At 44.2% G+C, this 22,669-nt stretch overlaps 1 protein-coding gene across 4 annotated transcripts in view; it reads left to right on the plus strand.

Annotated features, from left to right (window-relative positions):
• The first annotated feature begins 2,150 nt into the window (after positions 1-2,150).
• The window catches only part of GPM6B (glycoprotein M6B), a 30,846-nt gene continuing 10,327 nt past the window's right edge, over positions 2,151-22,669 (plus strand). For 2 of the 4 annotated variants that reach the window (XM_075719369.1, XM_075719374.1), the window contains exons 1-3: positions 2,151-2,211; positions 9,626-9,745; positions 20,798-20,984. In XM_075719369.1, coding sequence (XP_075575484.1) covers positions 2,151-2,211; positions 9,626-9,745; positions 20,798-20,984 — 368 coding nt within the window. The remainder of the gene's footprint in view (positions 2,212-9,625; positions 9,746-20,797; positions 20,985-22,669) is intronic. The other 2 variants (XM_075719380.1, XM_075719381.1) reach the window with 1 other exon arrangement.

Below are 22,669 nucleotides of genomic sequence, written 5' to 3' on the forward strand. Positions count from 1 at the left end.
CGGGATTTGAACAACTTTTAGTGAAGGTTAAAAGAATAAAGCAAACACATCACCTATGGTTTCACCTTTCAGCTGCTTCCTTGAGAGGGTGCATTTGCAGTACATGGTCTTGCTGGGCAGGGATTTCAGTGTGTGTATGCACTGCTATGTGAGCATTAGAGAAGGAGATTGGAGAAATACGCCCTGCACCTGTGTTGAGGTCTCTGCTGGGGCTGCTGATTTCATTACCTTCAGGAACACAACCCATTGCCTTACGTTGGTTCCTGAGGATACTTCATCTCCTCTACAAATTAACTTCATCCTGCTTATAAAAAGGTCTGCTGAGGTGGGAGCTTCCAGCTGGACTCCAAGAAAGCTTTTTAGACAAATGCTTGACATCAAGTTTTGATGCTGTGATACAAAACCTTAGGATGAGTCGAAGACCTCTTGGCAGCTGGGCTGAAGCATATGTCTGAGCAGTAATGCCCAAAGCAAAGTAACAACTATGGTGTGCATGGTGAGAGAAGAGGATTTGTGCACTGATTTCTTGCAAGAGAAGGGAAGTTTCTCTAAAGGCTGGGTCTGAGCTTTCTTGTGCTTTTCACTAGGCATCCATAGAAATAAAAATGCACAGCAAAATTGTGGGTGTAGTGACTTTAACCAGAAGAGGCTGAATTGCAGCTACAAATCTTTGGACTGCTTCCCTCTTCCCACTCTCCTGGTTGTATCTGTTACATGGAACACGCAGTGTGTAGGTTTTAACATCCCCAGCATTTGCTGAATCTGCTAGGCATCTTTGCAGCCTGCAGAATCGGCTGCAGTGGCTGGACCAGTGAAGCCTGCCAGACCGCAAAGGCCATTACTCCATGGTGGCTCCATCATCCTACACACAAAAAGGGGTGCCTTTGGGCACGTCTGCCCTGTGCAGTGTGGCACGCTGTGAGGCCACTGAGGCAAGCAAGGTTAATTAGCCTCAGTACAGTACAGCCTTAAATATGTCAGTTATCTTGGGGTTTGGAAGGTGAATAATACCCCTGTGTGGTGTTGCCTGGTCTGTGGCTCCCCGGCACGGGGCTGCTCGGAGCGGGCTGGGGACGCCTAAAGTCACTTTGCGCAGTGCAATGTAAAGATGTCCTGGTTTTGTTGCTCCCAGAGCCCGGTTAGTACAGCTTGTTAGATCGTGCTGCAGTCTGTCTCTATTTAGGGGAGCGACCAAACGTGCCTAACAGCAACTCTGCACTCACTTTTAAGCGTGGCTTTAGGTCTCTAATGGCAGACATGCTTTTAAAAACCCAAGCTGTGTTTTCTTAAACATTTTACCCTTTAAAGTATTGCACATACGTTTTAGGTCACTTGAGCTTGCTTCCTTTCTGCTTGCTTGGACTTTTTTTGTGCTTTTTTTCCATCATTCTTGCTAGTCAGAGAAATAATTTAAATTTTCCATGTATATATATATGCCCACTTTTGCTTTTATGCGTCTCTTGCACAGTCGTTTGCTGTGGGTGAGCGGAACTTACTCGGCAAAGAAAGCAAACAGAGAGAACAGACCCATCACCCCCCGCCCCTTGAAAGAGCAGAGGGCATGTGGAATAAATCAAAACGCGAAGCATAATAACAAGGTCCCATGGGAAAGGGAGCCTTGCGATTGTGTGCCGGCGTGCACTCCCCTTAGAGACGGCGGCCGGGGGGCTCGCCCCACGGCGGCTGGGGCGCTCCTTTCTTTCTCGCTCGCATCTCCCCTCCTGATGTTGCTAATCCATTCACCGCCGAAAGAATTGATTAACATTCGACGGGAGCCTTGGGAGACAGGGGGAAAGAGGGGGAGAGCAGAGGGCGAGGGGAAGAGGGCGCGAGCTGGTGATGCCGGTCCCCACGACGCGGCAAGCCGGGGCACGGTCGGGTGCGGGATGGCTATTTTATAGCTGGGGACCGCGGTGACGTATGGCTGAGCGCTCGCTGGCACGGCTCCTCGTGGACCAGTCAGGGGAGCGAAATTGAAGCTGACAAGACTTTTCTGGCGTTTTGGAAAGGACTGTAATCTACTGTAGGGGAGAACAGAGCCGCTCAATCACTGCCGCCGTAAATAGGAGACGGAAGGGAGTGAGAAAGGAGGCGAAGAGAAAAAGTGCTTGCTGGGGGGGGAGGGGGGGGTGGCATTTTTGGTGGATGGTATGAAGCCAGCCATGGAAACTGCAGCGGAGGAAAATGCAGAACAAAGCCAAGAGAAAAAAGGTACCCAGGGGTCTAACAATAGCCTGTTTAAATCTTTTCATTCAGGGGGCTTAAAGAGGTTTAGGCCAGTTTTGTCACTTTTTCGAATAGCTCTTAAACAATCGCTACTGCATCTTTGGGCTTTCAGCCGTCCTTTCCTGCATGGCTTGACAACAAATTAATAGAGCAGCAATCTTTCTGTCTGTGTCTGTGTTTGCTCTGAATCTGTCCTAAGCCTACTAGAAATTATGTTTGCGAAAGAAGCCCTGTTATTGCTGCGTCTTTGAGGGATTTTTGTAAATTTGGTTTACAGAGGTAGTGTGTGCCTGTGTGTTTGCATGTCGTTTTCAGAGCCATAACCTGGTGTTTTCATCAAGACTAGCCATGTAGCAAGGCTTTGCAATACGGTGTGGGAGAACTAGGTTATAATAACATGTAATAGACTATAATATCACACAACCTTTGTGTAGTTAGCTTGGTGCCAAATGTCACTCTTAATTTTAAATTCCTTTTCCTTTACTATGGTGTTGTCTGGCAAATTTTACTTGTGTAGAGATCTGCCTGTGCTATGATAATGGGGAATAATGCAATGAGTTTCACAACATTAGGTTTCAGGATGTGTTAATCACTGAGAATTGCTGCTTAATGGAGAGAACAATTCCATGGTAGCGGTTCTGCGGTAGGGAGATGGCAGCACAGGAGGAGAGGTGCTTCATCCATCCCAGCCTTACAGGTGATTTATTTGGTCTGGAGTGCTGAACTTCAGAGGGTAAATTCAACTAGCAAAGGACTGCTTTGTTTCTGCATCATATAATTTATGCCAAATAAATGTCCGTCTTCAGTGTAGCAGACTGTTGTACAAATCATAGCAATATTTGTTTGCTAAATGATACAGCAGTAACAAAAATATTAAAATTTCCACTGACTTTTTACATAAGTCATAATTACTTTTGAACCTGTTGTGTGTCAGTTAAATCTGAGTATCTCATACAGCTGATACCCAACGAGTACATTTCTGCAAGTCAAATTGTTTAATTTGTTGTTAAACAATTCAGATGTGAACGTAATGATAAATTCTGGTACTGTTCAGTACCAGATTTTGTTTTCCTACTTTGAATCTGATTCCTCCTACACACTTTGTATAATTCAAACCTAGCTTCAGTTTCAAGTAAATGAAAATTGTCCAGTGATTAGACATGGTATTACATAATCCCTTAGGGATTTCACAAAAGGAGGTCCACTGATGAGAGATTAAACTCTGAAAGCCATTAGTATATATGGACAATAACCCACCTCACTGCAGATTTTGAGTAATTAATGTACAAAATGTCCTAAATACCTTGGTGATAAAACCATCTTGAACTCATAGATCATTCTTCAAAAATTACAGCAATTTTTTCTTCTGATTGATGAGTTTCTTTTAAACTGATAGAACTCGTGTATAATAAACACCAAAGAAAGTTATCCGTATGCATTAGCAGCTGTGCAAAATGAAATGTGTTGCTGAGTGTGTTTATGATGAGTTTACGGTTTCCCTTTTATTTTGGCAAGCATGAAAGCGCAACATGTAGAACGGTAAATCTGTTACCAAGTCAAGGTGTTTGATCTGTTGCTTTCATAGGATGCAAGCAGGGGAACTTCCTGTCTTAATTTTACCACCGTTTCCTAGTTTTTCTGTGACAATTTTATATTTTGGATCTGTTACATAGGTATGTGTATGTAACACTTCAGGGCTTTGTTCTTGCCAGTTCCCTAGTTTCTGAAAGTAACACATGGTCTCTCACATTATGCTCTTTATTTCTGTTCACTTAAATTCCCAATATGTTTCACAGCAAATTAAAATGCAGAAAGCTGAAACAGTCCTACTCCTAGTTTCAGTAGCAGAATAAATAGCCCAGATCCCCGTGCAAAGTTACTGCCATGAAGCAGTGATGTAGGAGACGTATTCACTTTTGGGGGGCAGATTTTCCAAAGACCTAAGACTGCCAAGCCCAGTCGGGTTTTTAGATGGGCTCAGCAGGCATCAGGTACCTCTGAAATGGCAGGATTTTTCAAAAGGGCTCTTTCACCAGCAGCTCTCATGGAGAAAAATTAGCTTTTTCTCTGTGTGAAGAAACTTCCTGGAAGATGCTGTCGCTTCATGTTGGGGTGTAAACCAGAAGCTGACCCCTTCAAAAATATGTCCGTTTACTGTCTGGACTGGATCTCCTGCCTGCTATGCCTTACACGCTTGCCAGGCTTGCAATACTTGCTTCTTCCTCTAAGATCCCACCTGGACTTAGTGTAATAATGGCCGTCCTTTATGGGATGCCCTGAAGCCAGTGATTGCGAGGCAACTGCCACAGCTTGAAGCAATTGAAGCGCTATCACAAAGTCTTTTAACTCTTCCTTCCAGAAATGAATTGCAAAGTCCAAGGAGATAAATCAATGTCTGAGGGGGCTTGGGGGATGTCGTTATTGCTAAGACTGAGCAAGAGAAGATCCTGAGCATTTCACTTTGGGTATTCAGGTTCACACACGGTATGCTTTGCACTGCCAAGTTCTGGGGAGAGTATCTGCATTTAACTATTAGCAAATTGTACTTTTAAGCTGCAAGTTTTTTTCCCTTTACCAGAATTTTAAACTATGGGTTTCCGGGTTGTATTTTTTAATGCAAGGACCTCCTCAGTGATGTACTGTAATTGTACGGAATAAATACTTGGAGGAAGTTGGGCTAGGACTACATGCTGTCTATATACAGGGCTCCCTGTACTTGTGGGGAGAATGCTGGAGAGCAATACTGCCTGAGTGCTTGGGATGAGCAGCGAGATCTATTTTCAGTTCGAGCACCTAATATTGTCAGATCTGAACAATGGTGTCGCATAGGTACCAGTTTGTGTTTCCCATCCCTGTGGCAAATGTGGATGGCCAGCTATTTTGGATTGCAGCATAGCTGAGACAATTTACACAAGCTAATGTGCTTTATGAATATTTACTGATTGATAAATGAAAATGATTGATCTCATTTAGATTTTTAAAGTTCTCTAAATGGTATATGAGTTTCAGTTTTATATTTTCATTAATCCCCTGCCTGATTCAGGTAGTGATATTACCCAGCTGATGGATTCAGTGTTTATCAGACATTTGTTTCTCTGCACCCAGATGAGTGGCTGCTGTCCCACTTTTTTTTAATTGGAAATGGAACAACACCCATGTTGACGGAGGTGAGAAATAAGTCAGCTTTATACTGCGTATCAGCAGCCCTTATCAGAGGAGAACACCATGAGCAAGCTAAAGCAAAATGTTTAACAGATACTTTACAGGGCTGCAGGACAGATTGGATGCATTTTAAAGATGAAGGTTTACAAATTATTACAAATGACAGGGTTTATCTTGCAGGCATTAAATTAAATGAAAACGTGAGGACTGGGCAGGCAGATTTACTGAGGTGGAATAAATAAGAAAAACGAAATGCCGTTTTGCATCAGCAGTGAAGGATATAGGTCCTGGTACACATTAACAGAGACAAGAAGTTTCCCTTTTCATTTAACTATGAGAAATACTACCAAGTTGCAAAATTCAAAAAACAAAACAAAATAAAACCCAAATGTGGATGACCATGGTGAATTCACCAATTACTCATGGGAGGATGGAAGAAAGCCAGTACCCTAGGATATAGTTTCCTTGTATAAATGCATATGATGTTCAAATTGCATGTGCTGTGCTGAGGAATAATGAAAACCAGCCTGAGCAGCTGTACCCAAGGTTCCCTTTAATTGGCTCTTCCCTACTAATGTGCTCTCGATGAAGGAAGACCTCATGCTCAAGGATGGCTTTTAGCTTTGATTATTATTTTCATGGTATATGAAGCGATGTTTCCGATTTGAAACTCTAAATAGACAAGTATGTGCTAGTAAAAAATAGAAAGAAAATACTTCTCTTAAACACAACTGTACGACTGTGTGCGGTAGTGTAAATGGAGCTGCTGAAGTGAGAAAGGAGTGAATTAATGTGCAGTTTGTTTCACTTTTAGTGAAGTTCATTTTACACAGTGAGCTTACAACGTTTTCATGCATCACAGATAGATGTATTTTTCATTACAGCAAGTTGAAAAAATTATCTTTTTATAAAAATTTGGAAACTTACTCCCTTAATGTTAGGCTCACACGGTGATTTCAGAGCGGTCAAGTCATTTGAAATCTTGAGTATGCTGCATCCTTTTTCCCATTTCAAGCAGTTTATTGGTGTTTCAGATCCCCTGAAAACAATAACTGCTTTAAGTCCCTAAAGAATATGACTGTAGGAAGAGAGGTCCAGCCCAGGGAGAATCTGGGACACACGATATTCTGGGTATAATAATTTGGCAGGCTTAGTGATTTAGGTTTTAATGAACAGGATTTGGTTTCTAAACAGGAGGGGGTTGAAAAACACTTGGAGAATGTACTCATACTGGTCTGAGTGACCCCACGAAAGCAGAAAACCTAGACATATGTGCCACAGGATATTGTAACAGGGGGGAAGCAAACCCAGATGGCACTGTACGTGCACAATGGACTCTGCAGTGGGAGCAAAGGGGCTGAAGAGGGGAGAGGAGAGGGGTGGGGGAAGCCCCCTTTGGTTACCCTGACCTTTCCCCATTTTCTGGCCAGCCTTGCTCCTAATGCAGTATTCATCACCAGGTCGCCAGATCATAAACGACCAAATGACAACCCTCTCTACGTTCCCGTGGACTGCTCTGTCAGCTGCGACACATGAACGTCGTAACTGTTTGTTTCCTCTAAAATCATATGCTAAAGGCAGCAAGCGCGAGGCTGTTGGGCGCTGGGAATTTTATTACAGGCGTGCAAGGTGATTCATCCCAAATGAATATTGAACACCACAGCCACCATCAGTGTGCTGGCGTGGTGTGACATAAAACGTTGCCAGCCCTGTAGCTGCTGCATCTGTGCAGATCAAGTCCAACCTGGTTCAGACAGAAGGCCTCGAGCCGTATGGGTTTGGCGGTGCGTGGAGGGTATTGTAACCTACACCTGGGAATGCAATTAGTGTAGCTAGTTCCTCAGAAAGCAAGAGATAAAGAAGTCCTTCAAACCTATTTCCTAACTGTTTGGGGTACAGAGTTAAACTCTAGTTCATACATACTGTGTGCAGTCGTTGTTATGCCACTGAAGCCTGTGGGGCTCTTGACCTGGTGGTGATTTTGCATGAGTGGGCCTGGGTGGGTCCCAGTGAAGACACCAACAGATACTCTTCAACTTCAGAGGTTGTGCCAGGCGTGCAGTAAGGGCTACCAAACAGCCGTTGCCAAGTGGCTCTTTGCAGAGCAGTGGAAAAACTGAGATTCCTTATGCAGTTTGAACGGTCTCCTAATAAAGGGAGCCCTGTTACTGCAAAACCAGAAACTACTAATTAAAAAAACCCAACTGCATAGAATATTTTCAGTTGCAGAAATGATGCTACGAAGTTTACACGCTATCTCTGCATTTCAGGGTTTGAAGTTTGTCCCACAGCAGACAGTGGTGACTTCACCAGTGTCGCCTCAGGCTAAGGGAGAAAGGCAGCTGCCTGCTCTGCTGCTCCGAGCAAGGGGTTTTTGTAGCTGCTGCAGGAGAAATCTCAAATTGTGGGTTCAGGCCTGGTAGGATAAAATCCTTTAAGTGCAAAGGGTTTGGTCTAGATGTTGCTGAAATGCAAATGAAGAATTTTTTTTTCTTCCCAGAAGTCTTTGTAGCTCATTATTTTTAATTTAAAAAGAAAAAATATCTGAATCTGTTACTGATGTCCAGTAAGTAGCTTCAAAAAAACAGGGAACAAACAGTTGGGAGGGAGAGGGGAGATGGTATGCAGTACTAGTAAGCAATTCTGTTATTTTCCATTTTGTATCAAATTAAATTATTATGGCGTTTCTTGTGATCTCATAAACAAGATTGTTCCTGTGTAAGCAGAAGGAGATGATATCATCCTGAGGATGCACAGTCATTTTGGAATTCGGTTTTGTTCATAAGATGTGGAATTTGCCTTTCCTGAAAGTAAGGATAAGCTGTAGAAAGTGGAATAATGTCTTTTAGGAAAAATATACTACCTGATACCCGCTTGCTGATTTGCATGAGAGTCGCAGAGCGGGGAGAAATACCAAGCCACAAAGTATCCTTTAGAGAGCCATTGATATTAAGTTTGCATCCCAAACCCAAAAGGCTGTTTTAGTATTGTAGTTCATTTGCCGGTGTAGAAGATGAACAAATTCTTGCTTCAAACCTCTAGTTCCAACACGTGGATTCACAGCCAACGTTTTTTTCTCTTCTTGACGTATGTAAATGTAGCTGTGCCAAACGTATTGCACCAGCAGCAAAACCGCATGAGAGAGGGACCAAGTCCAGGACCTTCCTAGCCCCTCACAGGCCAGAAATTTATGGCATTCCTACTCCCCCTGCCTCCCAAAATTTGTCTCTGATCTAGTCTACGGTAGATGGTTTTTCAGCATCATAACCTTTACTTCCTCCACCTGCCCAAATGCTGCTGAATCGGATTTGTTTTGGCCAGAGATTATGGTTACTTTGTCATTTAGCCACCGCAGAGTGGGACTCTGGTGCATTTTAAATAAAGATCTGTCTGTCTCGCCCTGACAGCCTTGACAAAGCCATAGTGGTGCCGGGGGGGATGTGTAGGTTCAGAAGTGGTTTGATGTTGTTTTGCCAGTGGCCTCTCTCAGGGGGCTTGGAAGCCCTATGCCGATGAGTGTGCGAGTGGGTCAGGCGTGTCACTGCACGTGGGATCTCGTTGCTGAGCTTCATCCGTCCTTTGAAAAGGCGAGCAGAAGGATAACTGCTCTCCTTCATTGTAAACCCAGAACAAGTCTGTTTTAACATATTTGGTCCAGATTTTTGGACGTTGTTGTGGTATCGGCTGGGAGAGAGTTAATTTTCTTCCTAGAATTAATTTTCTTCCTAGAGCAGAGCCTATGTGAAATAAAGCCACCAACATTTTTTTTTTTTTTTTAATGTAAGAAAGTAACAGGGCAAACTCATGTGTTTGCCCTATCTCTACACATGACAATAACCATTTTCTTTGACAGATTTAGGGTCTTTTGAAAAAAAAACAGGTAACGTGGTTTTCCGTGACTTTGTCTTCCTTTACTTCTGGAGCAGAGCTCTTTGCTGTGGACAAAGAGAGGGAGACATGAGAGTGGGTGGGGGGAAGGAATAGAGAGTCCTTCCTTACGTGTTTAATTCAAATCGTAGGTGGAGTTTTACCTATTCAACCTTTCCTAACACCTGTGTGAGTGTCTCCCTGTCGATGTCCCTCTGAGCCCCTCCCTTGGTTCGGTAAAGTCATATTGTTTCAGTTCTGAAACTACAGCGTGTTTTTTTCTGGGCTCTTATTTTTAAAGTTAAATGACTGAAAGTGCTGAACTAAAACTTGCTGGTGACACTGACTTTTTACCACCTGAAATTGGCAGTGATCACCAGACCAGAAATGGAAATTGGCAGGTACCACTGGATGTACAGGAGTTCAAGGCCACACCGGTACCATCATGTGCCAGCATTGAGAGGCAATATTAGTCCTTTGGGGATTCAAGGTAAATAAAGGGCTGGGTGAAAGGGAAGTGGAGAGTTCAGAAATGGTAGTAGCATAAACCTAATGCTTTGCACTAGTCCTAACAATTCAAGATAAATGTTCTTCTGTTTTTCTTGTTTTGTTTGTTAAGGCTGTAAGGAGTCTAGTTCTTTTGTATGAATACTTGACATAAATTTAAATTTGGTTGTTAATGCTTGAAGGACGGTAATGTGTGGTGAGGGACACCTCCCTTTTAACTGTGCTGCCCGATTGCTTCAAAACTGTTTACAGATGAGACAGCGTAGTATGGGTTTTGTACACCGATGAATCTATCAAACTGATCAGCCACAAATGCAGTAATTGACACTAAAGCAGTGGCAGCACATCTGATTTACTTGTCTCCTACAATATGCTCCCTAGACAATATTCCATGGTTTTGTTTGCATTTTTCCCTTGCTAGAAGCAGTAAGTGCATATGTCAGAGTTTAAAAGGATTTCAGCTGAGGCTTTAAAAATGGTTTGGTGATTCCACATGCCTGTCCTTTTGATATCTGGCTTGAGACCTCAAAAAGATCCTGTTTTGTTTTCCTGAAGTTTCATTTTAAGAGTTTGGGGGGAATTTAGTTCTGAAGCACCTCAGAAAGACACTTGAAATCAAGCACGTGATTGATTACATTGGAAAATTCCAGGCTGAATGAGGGTTAACACAGCAAAGGATATAAATGCTCAGAGAGAGCATTTGCAGCTAGCTCTACCCAGCAGTCCTCTTCTCTTTATGGAGCTGATTGACTGAAACCTGCTTGACAGCTTGTTTGATGGAGATGCCTGCCCCCGCATCAGAGACTTTAACAGCAACTGCAGGGAAATATTCACCAAAGCTTGCTGCCTAACCCCTCCCTTTTCCATTTTATTTTCACACACATTTGTTCTTTAGATTTCAAATGTTTATGTATTTCAAAATAGCTTTTTTCTTTTTTTTTTGCAAATACTTAGGTTGCAAATCATGATCTTCATCTTCAATATCAATATTCATTTTGGCCATATTTTATGACAAATTACCTGGGTGACAGACTCGGGGCCTTCAGAAGACATTCCCAAACTTCAGATCAGTGCACATGGGATATTTTAAACATGGGAGAAATGCTTCAGGAAGGAGCGACAGATTATGAATGCTGCTTTCCTGGGAAGGAGGACATGGAGGGAGCAGGCCAGATGCCTGGTTATCAGGGTCTTGTGCCCCGTCAGCTGTCCCCAGTGATGAGACATGTCCGTACGTGCTGGCACGGATGAGCCAGGATGCAGAAGAGACGCATAGCCTTCTGTCACAGCAGCTGGGAGTCTGGCACCTAAAATGGTGCTAGAAACCCTTGTTTAGGCAACTGAACCCTATGTAGACTGCCTTAGGAAGCTTCCTGAAATAACCTGCAGGTAAATGTGGTGCCTGTCATGAAGGACTTGAGATGAAAGGGTTCTTGCTGATTTGGGTAACCCCCACACACACAGCAACAAAGCCCAGAAATACCAATTCAAGGGAAGATGCTTTAAATGGCTGCACTTAAAGAAGTGGAAAGGTTTCTAGGCAGCAATGAAACTGCTCTGAACAAGTCTTGAGTAAGACTAATCTACCAGTGATGGTTAGCCACATCAAAAATACTGGTTTTTGCTCCTTTCCCTTAGATTGGAGGGAAAATGTCACTTAAGTCACAACACAAGTCACAACTGTAGCATGCCTCCCTTCAGTGCTATCATACAGCTCCCCGCTGCTGGGTGGTATTGGCTAGTGTACCAAGATAAACCCTCCATTTCTTTGAGAAGCCCCATTATTTCTTGGGTGCCTTTGCCATGCAGATATTTCTACTTTGTCTCCTCTGTCAGTGTCTGAATGGACATTCACTAGGAGAGCACCTCTGTGGCAGTCCTGGTGGCATCCACCTCCTCTCCCAGGGTTTCCACATACGACATGATCTTCCCTCCCCATTTTAAGCTTTAATCTGGCACTTGAGCAGCAAGGGAAGAGTCAGTGTGGGATATTCACTGCAGTGCTGGAGCCAAGACATCCTCAGAACACCTGCAAGCTTAACAAGCCTTTCAAAACACCTAAAACAATTTTTTTTTCCTAGGAAGCAAAGTACCATCTTTTTCTTTAGTAAGAGAAACTTAGCCATGGTTGTTTAACATGAGCTTAGCTGTAGGCAGTCTTCCAGGCTAGGTGGGTGTTGTTTGCTTTATGGGAATCTTCTTTTTTTTTTTTTTTCCTTAACTTGCTTCCCCCAGATGCTGGGAGGCGTTTCAGCTGTTTTGTGAGCTCATAAGGGCATGCAAAAGTGGAGTATCACACTGAAACAGCCTGCTCCCTTACTGAAGCAAGCTTAAATTTTGAAAATGGTGTGGTGGGGACTCAACTGGGGAAATACCTGCATGAAAGCTGTTGCAGGGCAAAGGACATCTGCAGTTGCGGTTCAGGTTTCTTACTGCTCCTCTAGTTGTGTAGTTGGGTAAATGTCTGGGAAGATCTGGGCATCTTCAGTTATCTCTGAAATGGAGAATTTACCTTCCAAATATTAGATTCGCCAGGCTGAAATCCCCACAGACACTGCTCTTGGCCGTCAGCTCTAGGGAGAGAGAGGTTGTGTTTCTGTTTGCTTCTTTGTAGCTAGGGAGGAGTCAACTGGGGAAGCAGTCGGTAGCAGTGGCTGAAATCCAGTGTGGCAAAAGTCTTGCTCTCCTGCTGAGTGCTGAAGGCTGATGGAGAGTGAGGTGAGTTACAGCTGCCAGAAAGGTGGAGCTAAGAGTCTCAACTCCAGTCTTCCAGGTAAGATACTCACCTTTGATTACAGTAACATCAGCTTTAAAAATCACGTCAGCCAAGTGCAGGTGGATCTGGAGGATGGTTGAATCAAGGAAACCCAAATGCCCTTACGGAAGGTTTCACAGAACTGCTGACGTAGCCCATGGGACTGAAACGCTTAGGCGCTTCTGTACTTCCCCCAAGTGAGCTTGTCTAGACCTTCAGGCATTTGAGTATCTTTGGCAATCTGCTCATTGCCTCAGCTGTTTTACCTCTTTGGCTTGAGTTTGTCCAAAATTATCACCTGGGCTGGCACCTACTGGAGCAGCAGTTCTTGCATGTTGACCCTACTGAGTGTTTCTCGAAGAAGGCAAAAATAAGTGAAGCGAGGGGAGGGAGGTCAGGGTGAGGGCAGAAAAGAGGAATGTCTTTAGGCACGTTGAGCAGTGAGTTGTTGATATGTCAGCTGAGAGTTACAGCTACAGTTTGGACCAGAGGCTGCCCTTGCTGCTGCAGTGTGTTTGAACTTTGATCTCTGCGTGTCAATGAGCCCTTCCACATGGTCAGGCTGTGCAAAAGTCCCAAGGGTTATTTTGGATAGTAAAACACTAGCATGAGTCTCCAGGAGGAATAATGCCAAAGCTTGTATGAGTACTGCTTGAGCGATCCCTTTTGTGAGAAGTCTCTTTCTAAATCACCAACTTATTTTTTCTTTTTCTGCAGAAGTAGCTTACAGCTAAAAAATATCCATCCTCAAGGGTTCCTGCATAAACCTGTTTGAAGTAAGGCCTTTTCCAAAGTATAAATTAGGTATTTTTCTTCTGCTGTGGTTTCCACTGTTTTGTAGGCCAGAAGTAAAGCAGAGAAGACATGAATTAAAATAAACAAAGTTTTGCCTGACCTTTGTCCAAGAGCAGTAAAGCTGGACAAGAGCAATTCTCTCGTCCCACTGTCTCATGCGGCAGTGGCATTTTTCCCGTGCAGGTCTGACTCCTTGCTCTCACACAGCAAACGCCTGGGATGGGCACTTGCAATAAGCATGGATTTAGTGATTCGTATTTCATAGATTGCACTGTCTGAAAAAGACGCCTTCAGGACACCTGTGAGTTTAATGAGCCTTGCAGAGGCTGGGAATGATATAGATGGGGAGTGTGTGTATTTCAATAAATTTGAAGAAGATAAATTAGATAAGGCCTGTAAAAGACCCTTCAGATCATCTGTCCTCACATGAAATGGGTTTGATTCCTGCAGTGGGAATGCAAATTTTTTCTCAATAAGAAATGCTAGTTTGGGCCTGAGATTTGAAGAAAAAAAGGAGTTATGTTTACTGCTGTTTGTTCTTAGAGTCCTCTCTGTGTCATTTAACAGCATCCAGAAGAGACGTATCTTGCCTTGGTAAAACAGCCTTTTCTCCAATTTGAATGTCATGTTTTCTTTAGTGAAAGGAAAAAAAAAATTAGCTTCTGCTGTTGATGAATATTGATAACCTCTGCAAGGATGTTTGGTTGCTTTTTTTTGTTAATCATGTTAGAAAAAAATGTGCTTCATTTTAAACCTATGCTTACTGTATTTTTCATAGAATCATAGAATGCTTTGGGTTGGAAGGGACCTTTAGAGGTCATCCAGCCCAACCCCCCTGCAGGGAGCAGGGACAGCTTTAACCAGATCAGGTTGCTCAGAGCCCCATCCAACCTGACCTTCAATGTTGCCAGGGATGGGGCCTCTACCACCTCTCTGGGCAACCTGTTCCAGTGCTTCACCACCCTCATTGTAAAAAATTTCTTCCTTATATCCAGTCTAAATCTATTCTTCTTTAGTTTAAATCCATTATTCCTTGTCCTGTCATTTTTGCTGGAGTATTTGGGAGCAGCTTATTATCATTACTCATACAGTACCACAGAGATACTTGGTGCTTTGTGGATTTAAGAAGGGGTCTGCTAATGGTGCTTCCAGACTGTGAGATGCTTGTTCTTAGTGTGCACCAGTTCTGCTGGTTTCTCTGTGCTGGTTCCAGCTCAGGAGGCATGAGCAAGGATTTTTAGTTCCCTGCTACACAAGAATATGGAAGCATCTAATGAAGTTTAAAGATGGCAGGCTTAAAACTGACAGAAAATAAATACCTTCTCAGAAGTGGGGAACTAGCTCTATGACAGTGCTGAAACCAAGTGTCTCATATACATATCAAGAATATCTGGAGAAGTTGCAATTAATGCTGATAACCTGCAAAAGGAGCTACTTGTTCTTCGAGTAGCTCTTAAATAGTAGAGATTGGGATGAGACTTACTGGATGGATCAGACTACCCCAGATCTCACTGTGTTTAGCTTGGAGAAGCATCTTGTGCTGGCCACTGTGAAGGATGAGAGTGGTGATCTTGCTGGATTTCAGGTCTGATCCTTTGTGGCAGCCCTCATGGCTGTGGTCTCCAAAGGTCACATCATCTCCATCACAGATACCATGCTGGCTAGGAAGGAGTATTTATTAACAGCTCTGGAAGAGGGGGATGCAGATGCAGCGGGGGAGTTTATCAATCTGGCTAGAATAAAGTACTCTTGCAGTGAGTTTTGTGGCTCTCATAAGAGTTCATTTTCAGTATAAGTTAATTTCACTTTTTTTTTGTGGAGGGATTTGGGGAGGACAAAAGGGCAAAATTAGGAAAAGTTGAACTTGAAAGGAAGTTTTTCTGTGGAAGAGCTTTAAGAGGTTTGTGGGAGGAAAATGAAGGATTTTCTCTATTTGAGCTCATCACTTATTTAGTCTGTTTAATGTACTTAATCCAAAAGTGTGGTGAGTCAGCATTTATTGTAATTAATAACAGAGGTTTTAGCTTTGTGCCATGTTTTGTAAATCAGCAGAATTTAAGATGAACAGCAATAGGTAAGGATAGAACTTCGACAAAGACTTCCAAGTGATTTAATACACAGCCTTTTTATTTTAGTGCCCCTATTAAAGTGTGGAGAGAAATTTGTCACATGCTTTAAACTTACCCTTGTAAGATTAAATATTTTATCTTATTGTACTGTTGCCACTGACCCTTGGCTGCTGGTGTGGGTGATAGATGTGAGAAGTAAAGTTATCTTACTGCCAGGTACTGGCTTATTCCCACACAGGGAAGCAGGTAAATTCCATTTTTGCTTCTGAGGTATTAGTGTATTCCCGTATCCCTCACTGCTTTCCCCATCACTGTCAATCATGTTGTAAGGTACGAAAATGGACATCCTAGCATGCATAAGCCATTCAGAATGGAGATTTAAAAAAATACAGTAGGTGGCAGGAAGTAAAATTGGCATTTGCTTTCATTGACATAAAGTTTGTTTTTTCACAAAGATCCTCGGTGGTTTAGGACTCTGTTATGCACGCTTGGTATTGGGTAATCTTCAGCACTGGGGAAACAGAAGCTGAATGTGAAGTATTGAGTTCTCTTACATTTATTTGTGAATTTGGGAGTAATGCTCCCAACACCAGGCTCCTGTGGATGGTTAATAATACGCCCAATTACATGCAATGGCTGCATTTAAGATGTTATCTAGTGCTTTTTCTTTCCTTGGGTCTCTTGCAACCTTCTTTTTGTTAAAACAATTCTTCCACATGTGCTTCCTGAGCTGTGGTGCCGAAGCCAATAGAAATCGTGGTTCTGTGGTGGAACATGCCATGTAATTTCTACCACATATTAACTGGACAGGTGTCCAACATGCCAGGATTTCTAAAAATGCATTACACAATTACAGGAAGTAAATGATGAGGGAAAAATGGTGCCCATTGCTTCATCTTTCAGAACAGCAAGACACATCTATGGGAGGGGAAGAAACGAAACTTCTAAGGAAAAGAGAGTGGGAACTGACTCAGAAAATGGCAATGGGAGCCTGAAGGTTCAGTTCCCTGAAATGGAGAGCCTTTCAAACCTCCTTTCGGGTTGTCTTTGTTCCTTGTGGTTTTGTTCCATAGTGACCTTGACTATGGGATCAATGGTTCATACCTGAGATACATTGAGGCACTAGTTGAACCTAGGAGGAGTTTGGGACATCAGAGGACAGGCTGGTTTTCCATCCAGGAGGTGTGGACGCTCTTCCTTTACGTCATGTTTTCCATGCTTTGCATTGAGGGACAGCTTTGTGAACATGTGTCTGTCTCAGCTTTTCAAGTCCGGGCTTTCAGGAGCTCATGTGTGAACTTCCTAGAGCAAGCCCTGGGAATACTGAAGACGGCTACCTGATCCCATTGCATTGTCTTTTGTCATTTCCGAAGCACGGATTTTGTCATTCCACTCCATCTTGACCTTAGTAAGATGAGCTAGAGTCTTAGAATTGCTTTTGGGTTTTTTTAAGGCCTCTTTCCATTAATTCTGCATTACCTTGCTTTTCTGAGTTTAAATCTTGAAGCCTTACTTAAAGTACCAAAGAAGGTTTAGCCACACAATTGCCATTCGACATGGGAAATTGAATGGCTAAGCCCCTGCGTATATGCAATAGCCTGTACGCTGCTGGGTAGATTGTATAATTGTTCTTCATACATTAAGCAGCCAATTGCCGATTTGTGTACATATGTAGGTTCATCCTTTACCAATTTCCTGTGACTGATAGTTTCCAGGAGATTAAAAGAATAGCTGGTTCCTGTTTTTTCTCTTCTCTTTATTTTTGTCCTTTAGCAAGAATATTTGTGTGTGTGTGTGTGTGTGTGTGTGTGTTTAATAGCATTCATTCCCGAGAGAATAATCTCAGTCCTTGTTTTAGCTGGCCTCCTTCTGAGAGTGTGTTAAATCTGTAGCCAAGATCACGGGCAGCTCTGGGCAAATCATCGGGCTGTTATTAACCTGCCTCCATGGCAACTGCTGCTCGCCAGCCTGAGGACAAAAAATGTTTTTATTCTGCTGAGTTGCACAAAAGGTTCTAGTGATGCCTTGCACAAAATGGCCATTGAAAGGGGAGATGCAGCGATGTGTGTTTGCGCGCTACAGTTTCATATTTAAATCGTTTTACACTGTTGTGTTGGAAGTGGATATACAGCTATAAAGTTCAGCGTGTTGGACATATGGAAAGTAAAAACTAGCTGAAAATTGGAACTAAACCTATTTTAATACTACTTATTTTTGTCAGCTTGAGTTCACAGGCCTTCAGCCTGCAGTTGTCATCAGTGTGTTAGCAAGTTATTTTGTGAACATGAACTACGCAAACATTATTGTGTTTTCAGTTGTACTGTATGAAGATACTTGCTGACTTGGGGTTACAGATAATAAATCAGATTTCCTGGAAAGCTTTCATTTTTTTCAGAAATCCTCTGATTTGCTTCAGTGTTTGTTTGGGAAGCTTGGTAAGTATATCTTAGTGCTTGACGAGCTTCAAATTTTAGCTGTTTTTGAAAGCTGCTCTTGGCAGTACTGTTTTAGGCTTGCTTTAAAACAAAATTATAAAACCACCTATATTGCTTAGGCTAGGCATGGATTTAAGCTGCTCATAAACAGTGTTCACAGTGGGATCTGTGGGGGGCCTGGCAGCCCCAGCACTGTGTTGAGGTTGTGCCCCGCAGTTAGTTACCCTCTGGCAGGAGGCTGTGCAGCTCTGCTCTCAATTTGGGTGCAGAATGACTATGTACGGATGGACGCTGTCTCTTGGAAACATGCTGGTTTGGGATGCTTCCTGCGCTTGCCAGCTGGCAGCACGCTATTGCCCTGTGAACTGAGGTCCCTCTGCCTCCTGCTTTAGTCTTGGTGCAAAGGTGAGTAGTTTCTGGAGTTCCACATTTGGGCAGTTTTCTCTGCCTTGCTCAAATTAGTGTGGTTGCTTTAGACAGCTGTTAGGGCACCCCTTGGCCGTGGTCTGCCCTGATAAAATGAAGGCATCACAAATATTGTGATGCCTTTTTACTTGGGCTGTAGAGGAAGACATAAAGAGTATGGCCACAAAGATGCTATGTGCAGCTGCCGGTTGCTGGGAGGTGAGAGGGAGTTTGCCACTGTTGGCTTGTGTTCAAGGGTCTGTGGATTGGTGGCAGATGTTGTCGTGTGTTTGGGTAAGGGATCTGACAAACTCTCCAGGGCAAATGTTCTGCCAGTGGCCAAGAAAGCTGGCTCTGCAGTGTGGGGTACCAGGAGGACAAGTACCTAGTTGGGGGGTGTTAATTGTGAATCCTGGGTCTACACCAATTTTTAGTTTTGTCAAGCAGGTTGCTCCCATTTTCTGAAACCAGCAGCTTTTCTTCCGGACCTTGTCAGTCCCTTGGCTTTGCCTCGAGCTGTTTTTATTTCCTGTTTTTGTCGGGATCCTTCTGCGAAGCAGTCTGTGGATCAGCATGATTAGGTGATCAGTCTCCTCTACACCAAGCAATGATCTAGCATTTAGTCACCTTGTCCTTTAGGAGTGTGGCCTGAAAGGCCATTTGTTTTGTGCTGGGCTGTGGCCACATGTGTGTTGAGCGTTGCCTGCTGGATCAGAGTGTGGTTACTCTTAGATAATCCTTCACTGCTAATCCTGCACCAGGTGCGAGCGTTTCTTGGATTAACTCTTAGAGGTTTGGGCCTGACCCGGGAGCAGATGCTGCGGAGGCAAGCCAGCCTTACATATATGGCTGCTGTTGCGTGTGGCTTGTGAGCAGATTCCCCAGAGCAGAGGATCCTCTGCAAGGTCTGGTGTCCAAACTTGACTCTGGACCTCTGTGATAAAATGAAACCCAGATATGATTTCCTCTGATAGCGTGCATTTGGATTTTGTTTGCCCGTCACTGTTAAGCTGCAGTGTTTGTTCATTTGGCAGTGTTTTTGTCATGAAGATGGTTCCTACTGAGTGGACTCCAGCTGTGGGCTTGACTATAAAAGCTTCCCAGGCCTGTTTCTGTACAATTAAGTGTTGTCTGCAGTTAGCAAAGTGGTGTTTCATAACTCATTTTAGTGGTGATAGCTGCTTAAGCCTGACTAGGACACTTGCTAGTGACTCTCTCAAAGAAGAGTTTCCCACTTATGAAATGGGAAAGCTTTCAATTATTGGATGCATATTATTCCCCAGTGCTTCACGGAAGTGCCTGCTCTGTAACTCATTCATTAGCGGGAAAGGCAGGGGGATAAAAATAAACTTGCGTCATGTGGTGGATGGAGGCATGCTGATCTTTGTGAGGAATTTTTGGGGCGGGAAGATGTGATATGATGATGTACGCGTTCACCAGCTGTCTCCTTGCCTTCAAATGCTTTGTCCATTTAGCACCTTCCCATAGAAGCAGCGGGCTGTTCCTGCGACGTGCAACACTGGTCACTCCATTAAGCGTCTTAATGGCTTGTGTTTTGTGCAGTTGTATGAAATGCACATTAATGGAGACAGCTTAATGCCATCACCCTGAAGTAATGAATCAGTATGGATTGCCATTACCATTATAGCGCAGTTAAAAGCTGTGTTTGTTTCCGATTTACATTTCCTAGCTCTGCAAGCAGATGGATTTTCAGGCCGTGTGGTCGGGAGGAACCTGGCAATTCAGCTGCAACCTCCTTATTACAGTGTTTGTAGAGCAGCAGTTATGGGGGGGGGGGTGTTTCGTTAACTCAGACTGCTTAAGTGATACATTTCATTAAAACTATGATTATGCTACTGCAGACTATATTCAGGGTTCACTGTAAATCCAGTGTATCCTTTAAAACTGGAAACGTATTGTCTGTGTAATACAACTTCATCTCACTGCTGTTGATAAAAATTGTTACGCTTTGGCCCACATTCAGTTTTTCTGTTGTTAGAATATCTGTATCCCTATGACCTTATATGGATTTATACAAAAAGATACTCGGGAGTCATGGGAGAGTGTAGGGTAGTTAACTTTTGCAGACCTAAATGTGTTCCTCTTCCAGTGAAAGTGCAAAGTATCTTTTACCTTTCCAGAAGGCTTCATTGTCTTGAGTATTTGCTTCTCTGGCTTCCTGAATGGTGCCAGCATAGCTCGTGCTCCTGCCGTTAGTATCAGTAATGCTGAAACGTGGTGAGCTCTGTATGAGCAGCTGAATCACAATGGATCACTTTAGACAAGTGATTTTTTTTTTTTTTTCTCCTTTTTCCATTTCATAGGCTGTCTCATCGATCTCCTCTTGATCCTGTAAAGATAGGAGCACTCAGCCCACTTTCTGGGCTTTGAGTCTGACAGATCTGTAGGTCACTGCTTCAGAGGGTGATGCTGTCTTGCACCACCTATAGATTTTTGCTTAGCCTGTCAATGCTTTTTAGTCCCTATGGCTTTTACCAAGTGGAGGACAGATGTTCTTTTCCTCATAATTTGCTTTTTGCTCATAACATTTCTCTTGCTTTCTCTCTTCTGCTTAGGTTGCTTTGAATGTTGCATTAAGTGCCTAGGAGGAGTGCCATATGCTTCACTCGTGGCAACCATTCTTTGCTTCTCGGGGGTAGCGTTGTTTTGTGGCTGTGGCCATGTGGCACTCACAGGAACCGTGTCTATCCTCGAGCAGCACTTCTCCACGACTGCCAGCGACCATGCTTTGCTGAGTGAAGTGTAAGTATGCCTCCCATTTCCGTTATTCTTCATAAGGCCCTCATGCTAAATGAGTAGAGATGGATTCAAACGTCAGTCTCCATCCCTGAGTATTAGATTGCTTGTTTGTCCAGCAGCACTCGGTGGGTTTTTTGGTGTTTACATACAAAGAACCAGAGCGTGTATCCTACTTAACCTGTTTAAATTGGGACCAATACTATTTAATGTCTTCATCAATGACATAGGGTGCACTCAACCCAGCTGTCTCGGCAGGTTTGCAGATGACATCAAGCTGGTGCATTTGATATGCTTGAGGGAAGGGATGCCATCCAGAGGAACCTTGACAGGCTTGAGGAGTGGGCCAATATGAACCTCATGAAGTTCAGCAAGGCCAGGTGCAAGGTTCTGCACGTGGGTTGGGGCAACCCCGGGTGTCAGAACAGGCTGGGGGATGAATGGATTGAGAGCAGCCCTGTGGAGAAAGACTTGGGAATACTGGTGGGTGAAAAATTGGATGTGAGCCAGCAATGTGTGTTTGCAGCCCAGAAAGCCAACCGTGTCCTGGGCTGCATCAAAAGAAGTGTGGCCAGCATGTTTTCTATGAGGACGGGCTGAGAGAGTTGGGGTTGTTCAGCCAGGAAAAGAGAAGGCTTCAGGGAGACCTTATTGCAGCCTTTGAATGTATAAAGGGAGCGTATAAAAAAAATGGAGATAGGCTTTTTACTAAGGCCTGTAGTGACAGGACAAGGGGCAACAGTTTTAATGTGAAAGAGGGTAGATTTAGTGTTACAAAGTTATTTTAATGACGCAAATAACTGCGAAGTGTTGCTCTGTCCGTCACCCCCTCAGAAGAAGGTGGGCGGGTATTGTAGAAACAAGGAAAAAAAGAGAGATAAAAGAGAGGAAAGACTGGAAAGAGCTTAAATGTTCGTCTCTGTGACCGTAGCCTTTGGAAGTGACCACCGGTGAAATATTTGGGGCTTTTGTGTTTCCAAGGCTTCTCTGTGACAGCAGAGGAAGGCCTGGAGGCCTGCATCAGGGCCCGCGCCCAGCACCCAGCCCCACCGGCATGAGCCTCTCGTTCCCCTTGGCGCTGAGGGATGCGTGGGTCCCCGGCCCTGGGCCGGTGGTCCGAACACGCTGGGCCTTATGCGGCCCTTCCAGCTGCACCACCGGGCTTTGAAAAGGCTTTTGTCCGGCGGCAGTGAGGAATTTTGCTCGAGTTGCGATTCACCACGACGATGGCGCACTGGTGTCGGGGTGCTGACTGGGCCTGGGTTCGGCCTCCTGCCCGCTGCTCACCACCGGGCAGCCCGGGCCGCAGGCACAGCACCCGGCCGGCCCCTGGGGGTGTCTCCGTCCCGGGGCAGGGGGGGTGGCGCGAGGAAGGGCAGCCGAAACCTGCTGAAAGCTGCCCAAGGGCTCTGGGTGGGCATCCCTATGCAGGCCACGTGTGTCTGAAGAGGGGTTGCACGTGGCACAGGCTGGTGGGCCAGTTTGCTTGCACTGAGCCTGAGACTTCCACAACTCACCCCTTCCCGTCCCCTGGGAGCACTGGCATCAGTCCCACAGCATCATTTTGGGGCTTCTCCCCCTTGTGGGACCCCCCCGTGCCCAGCCCTGCCACACAGCTCTGGGACTGCACCCCACTGGTGTCCCATGTGTCCCCACAACGCCTCCCACCCTGGCTGCGGCTGGGCGCCGCG

The sequence above is a fragment of the Pelecanus crispus genome, chromosome 1, assembly GCF_030463565.1.
Source record: "Pelecanus crispus isolate bPelCri1 chromosome 1, bPelCri1.pri, whole genome shotgun sequence".
Taxonomy (NCBI): Eukaryota; Metazoa; Chordata; class Aves; order Pelecaniformes; family Pelecanidae; genus Pelecanus; species Pelecanus crispus.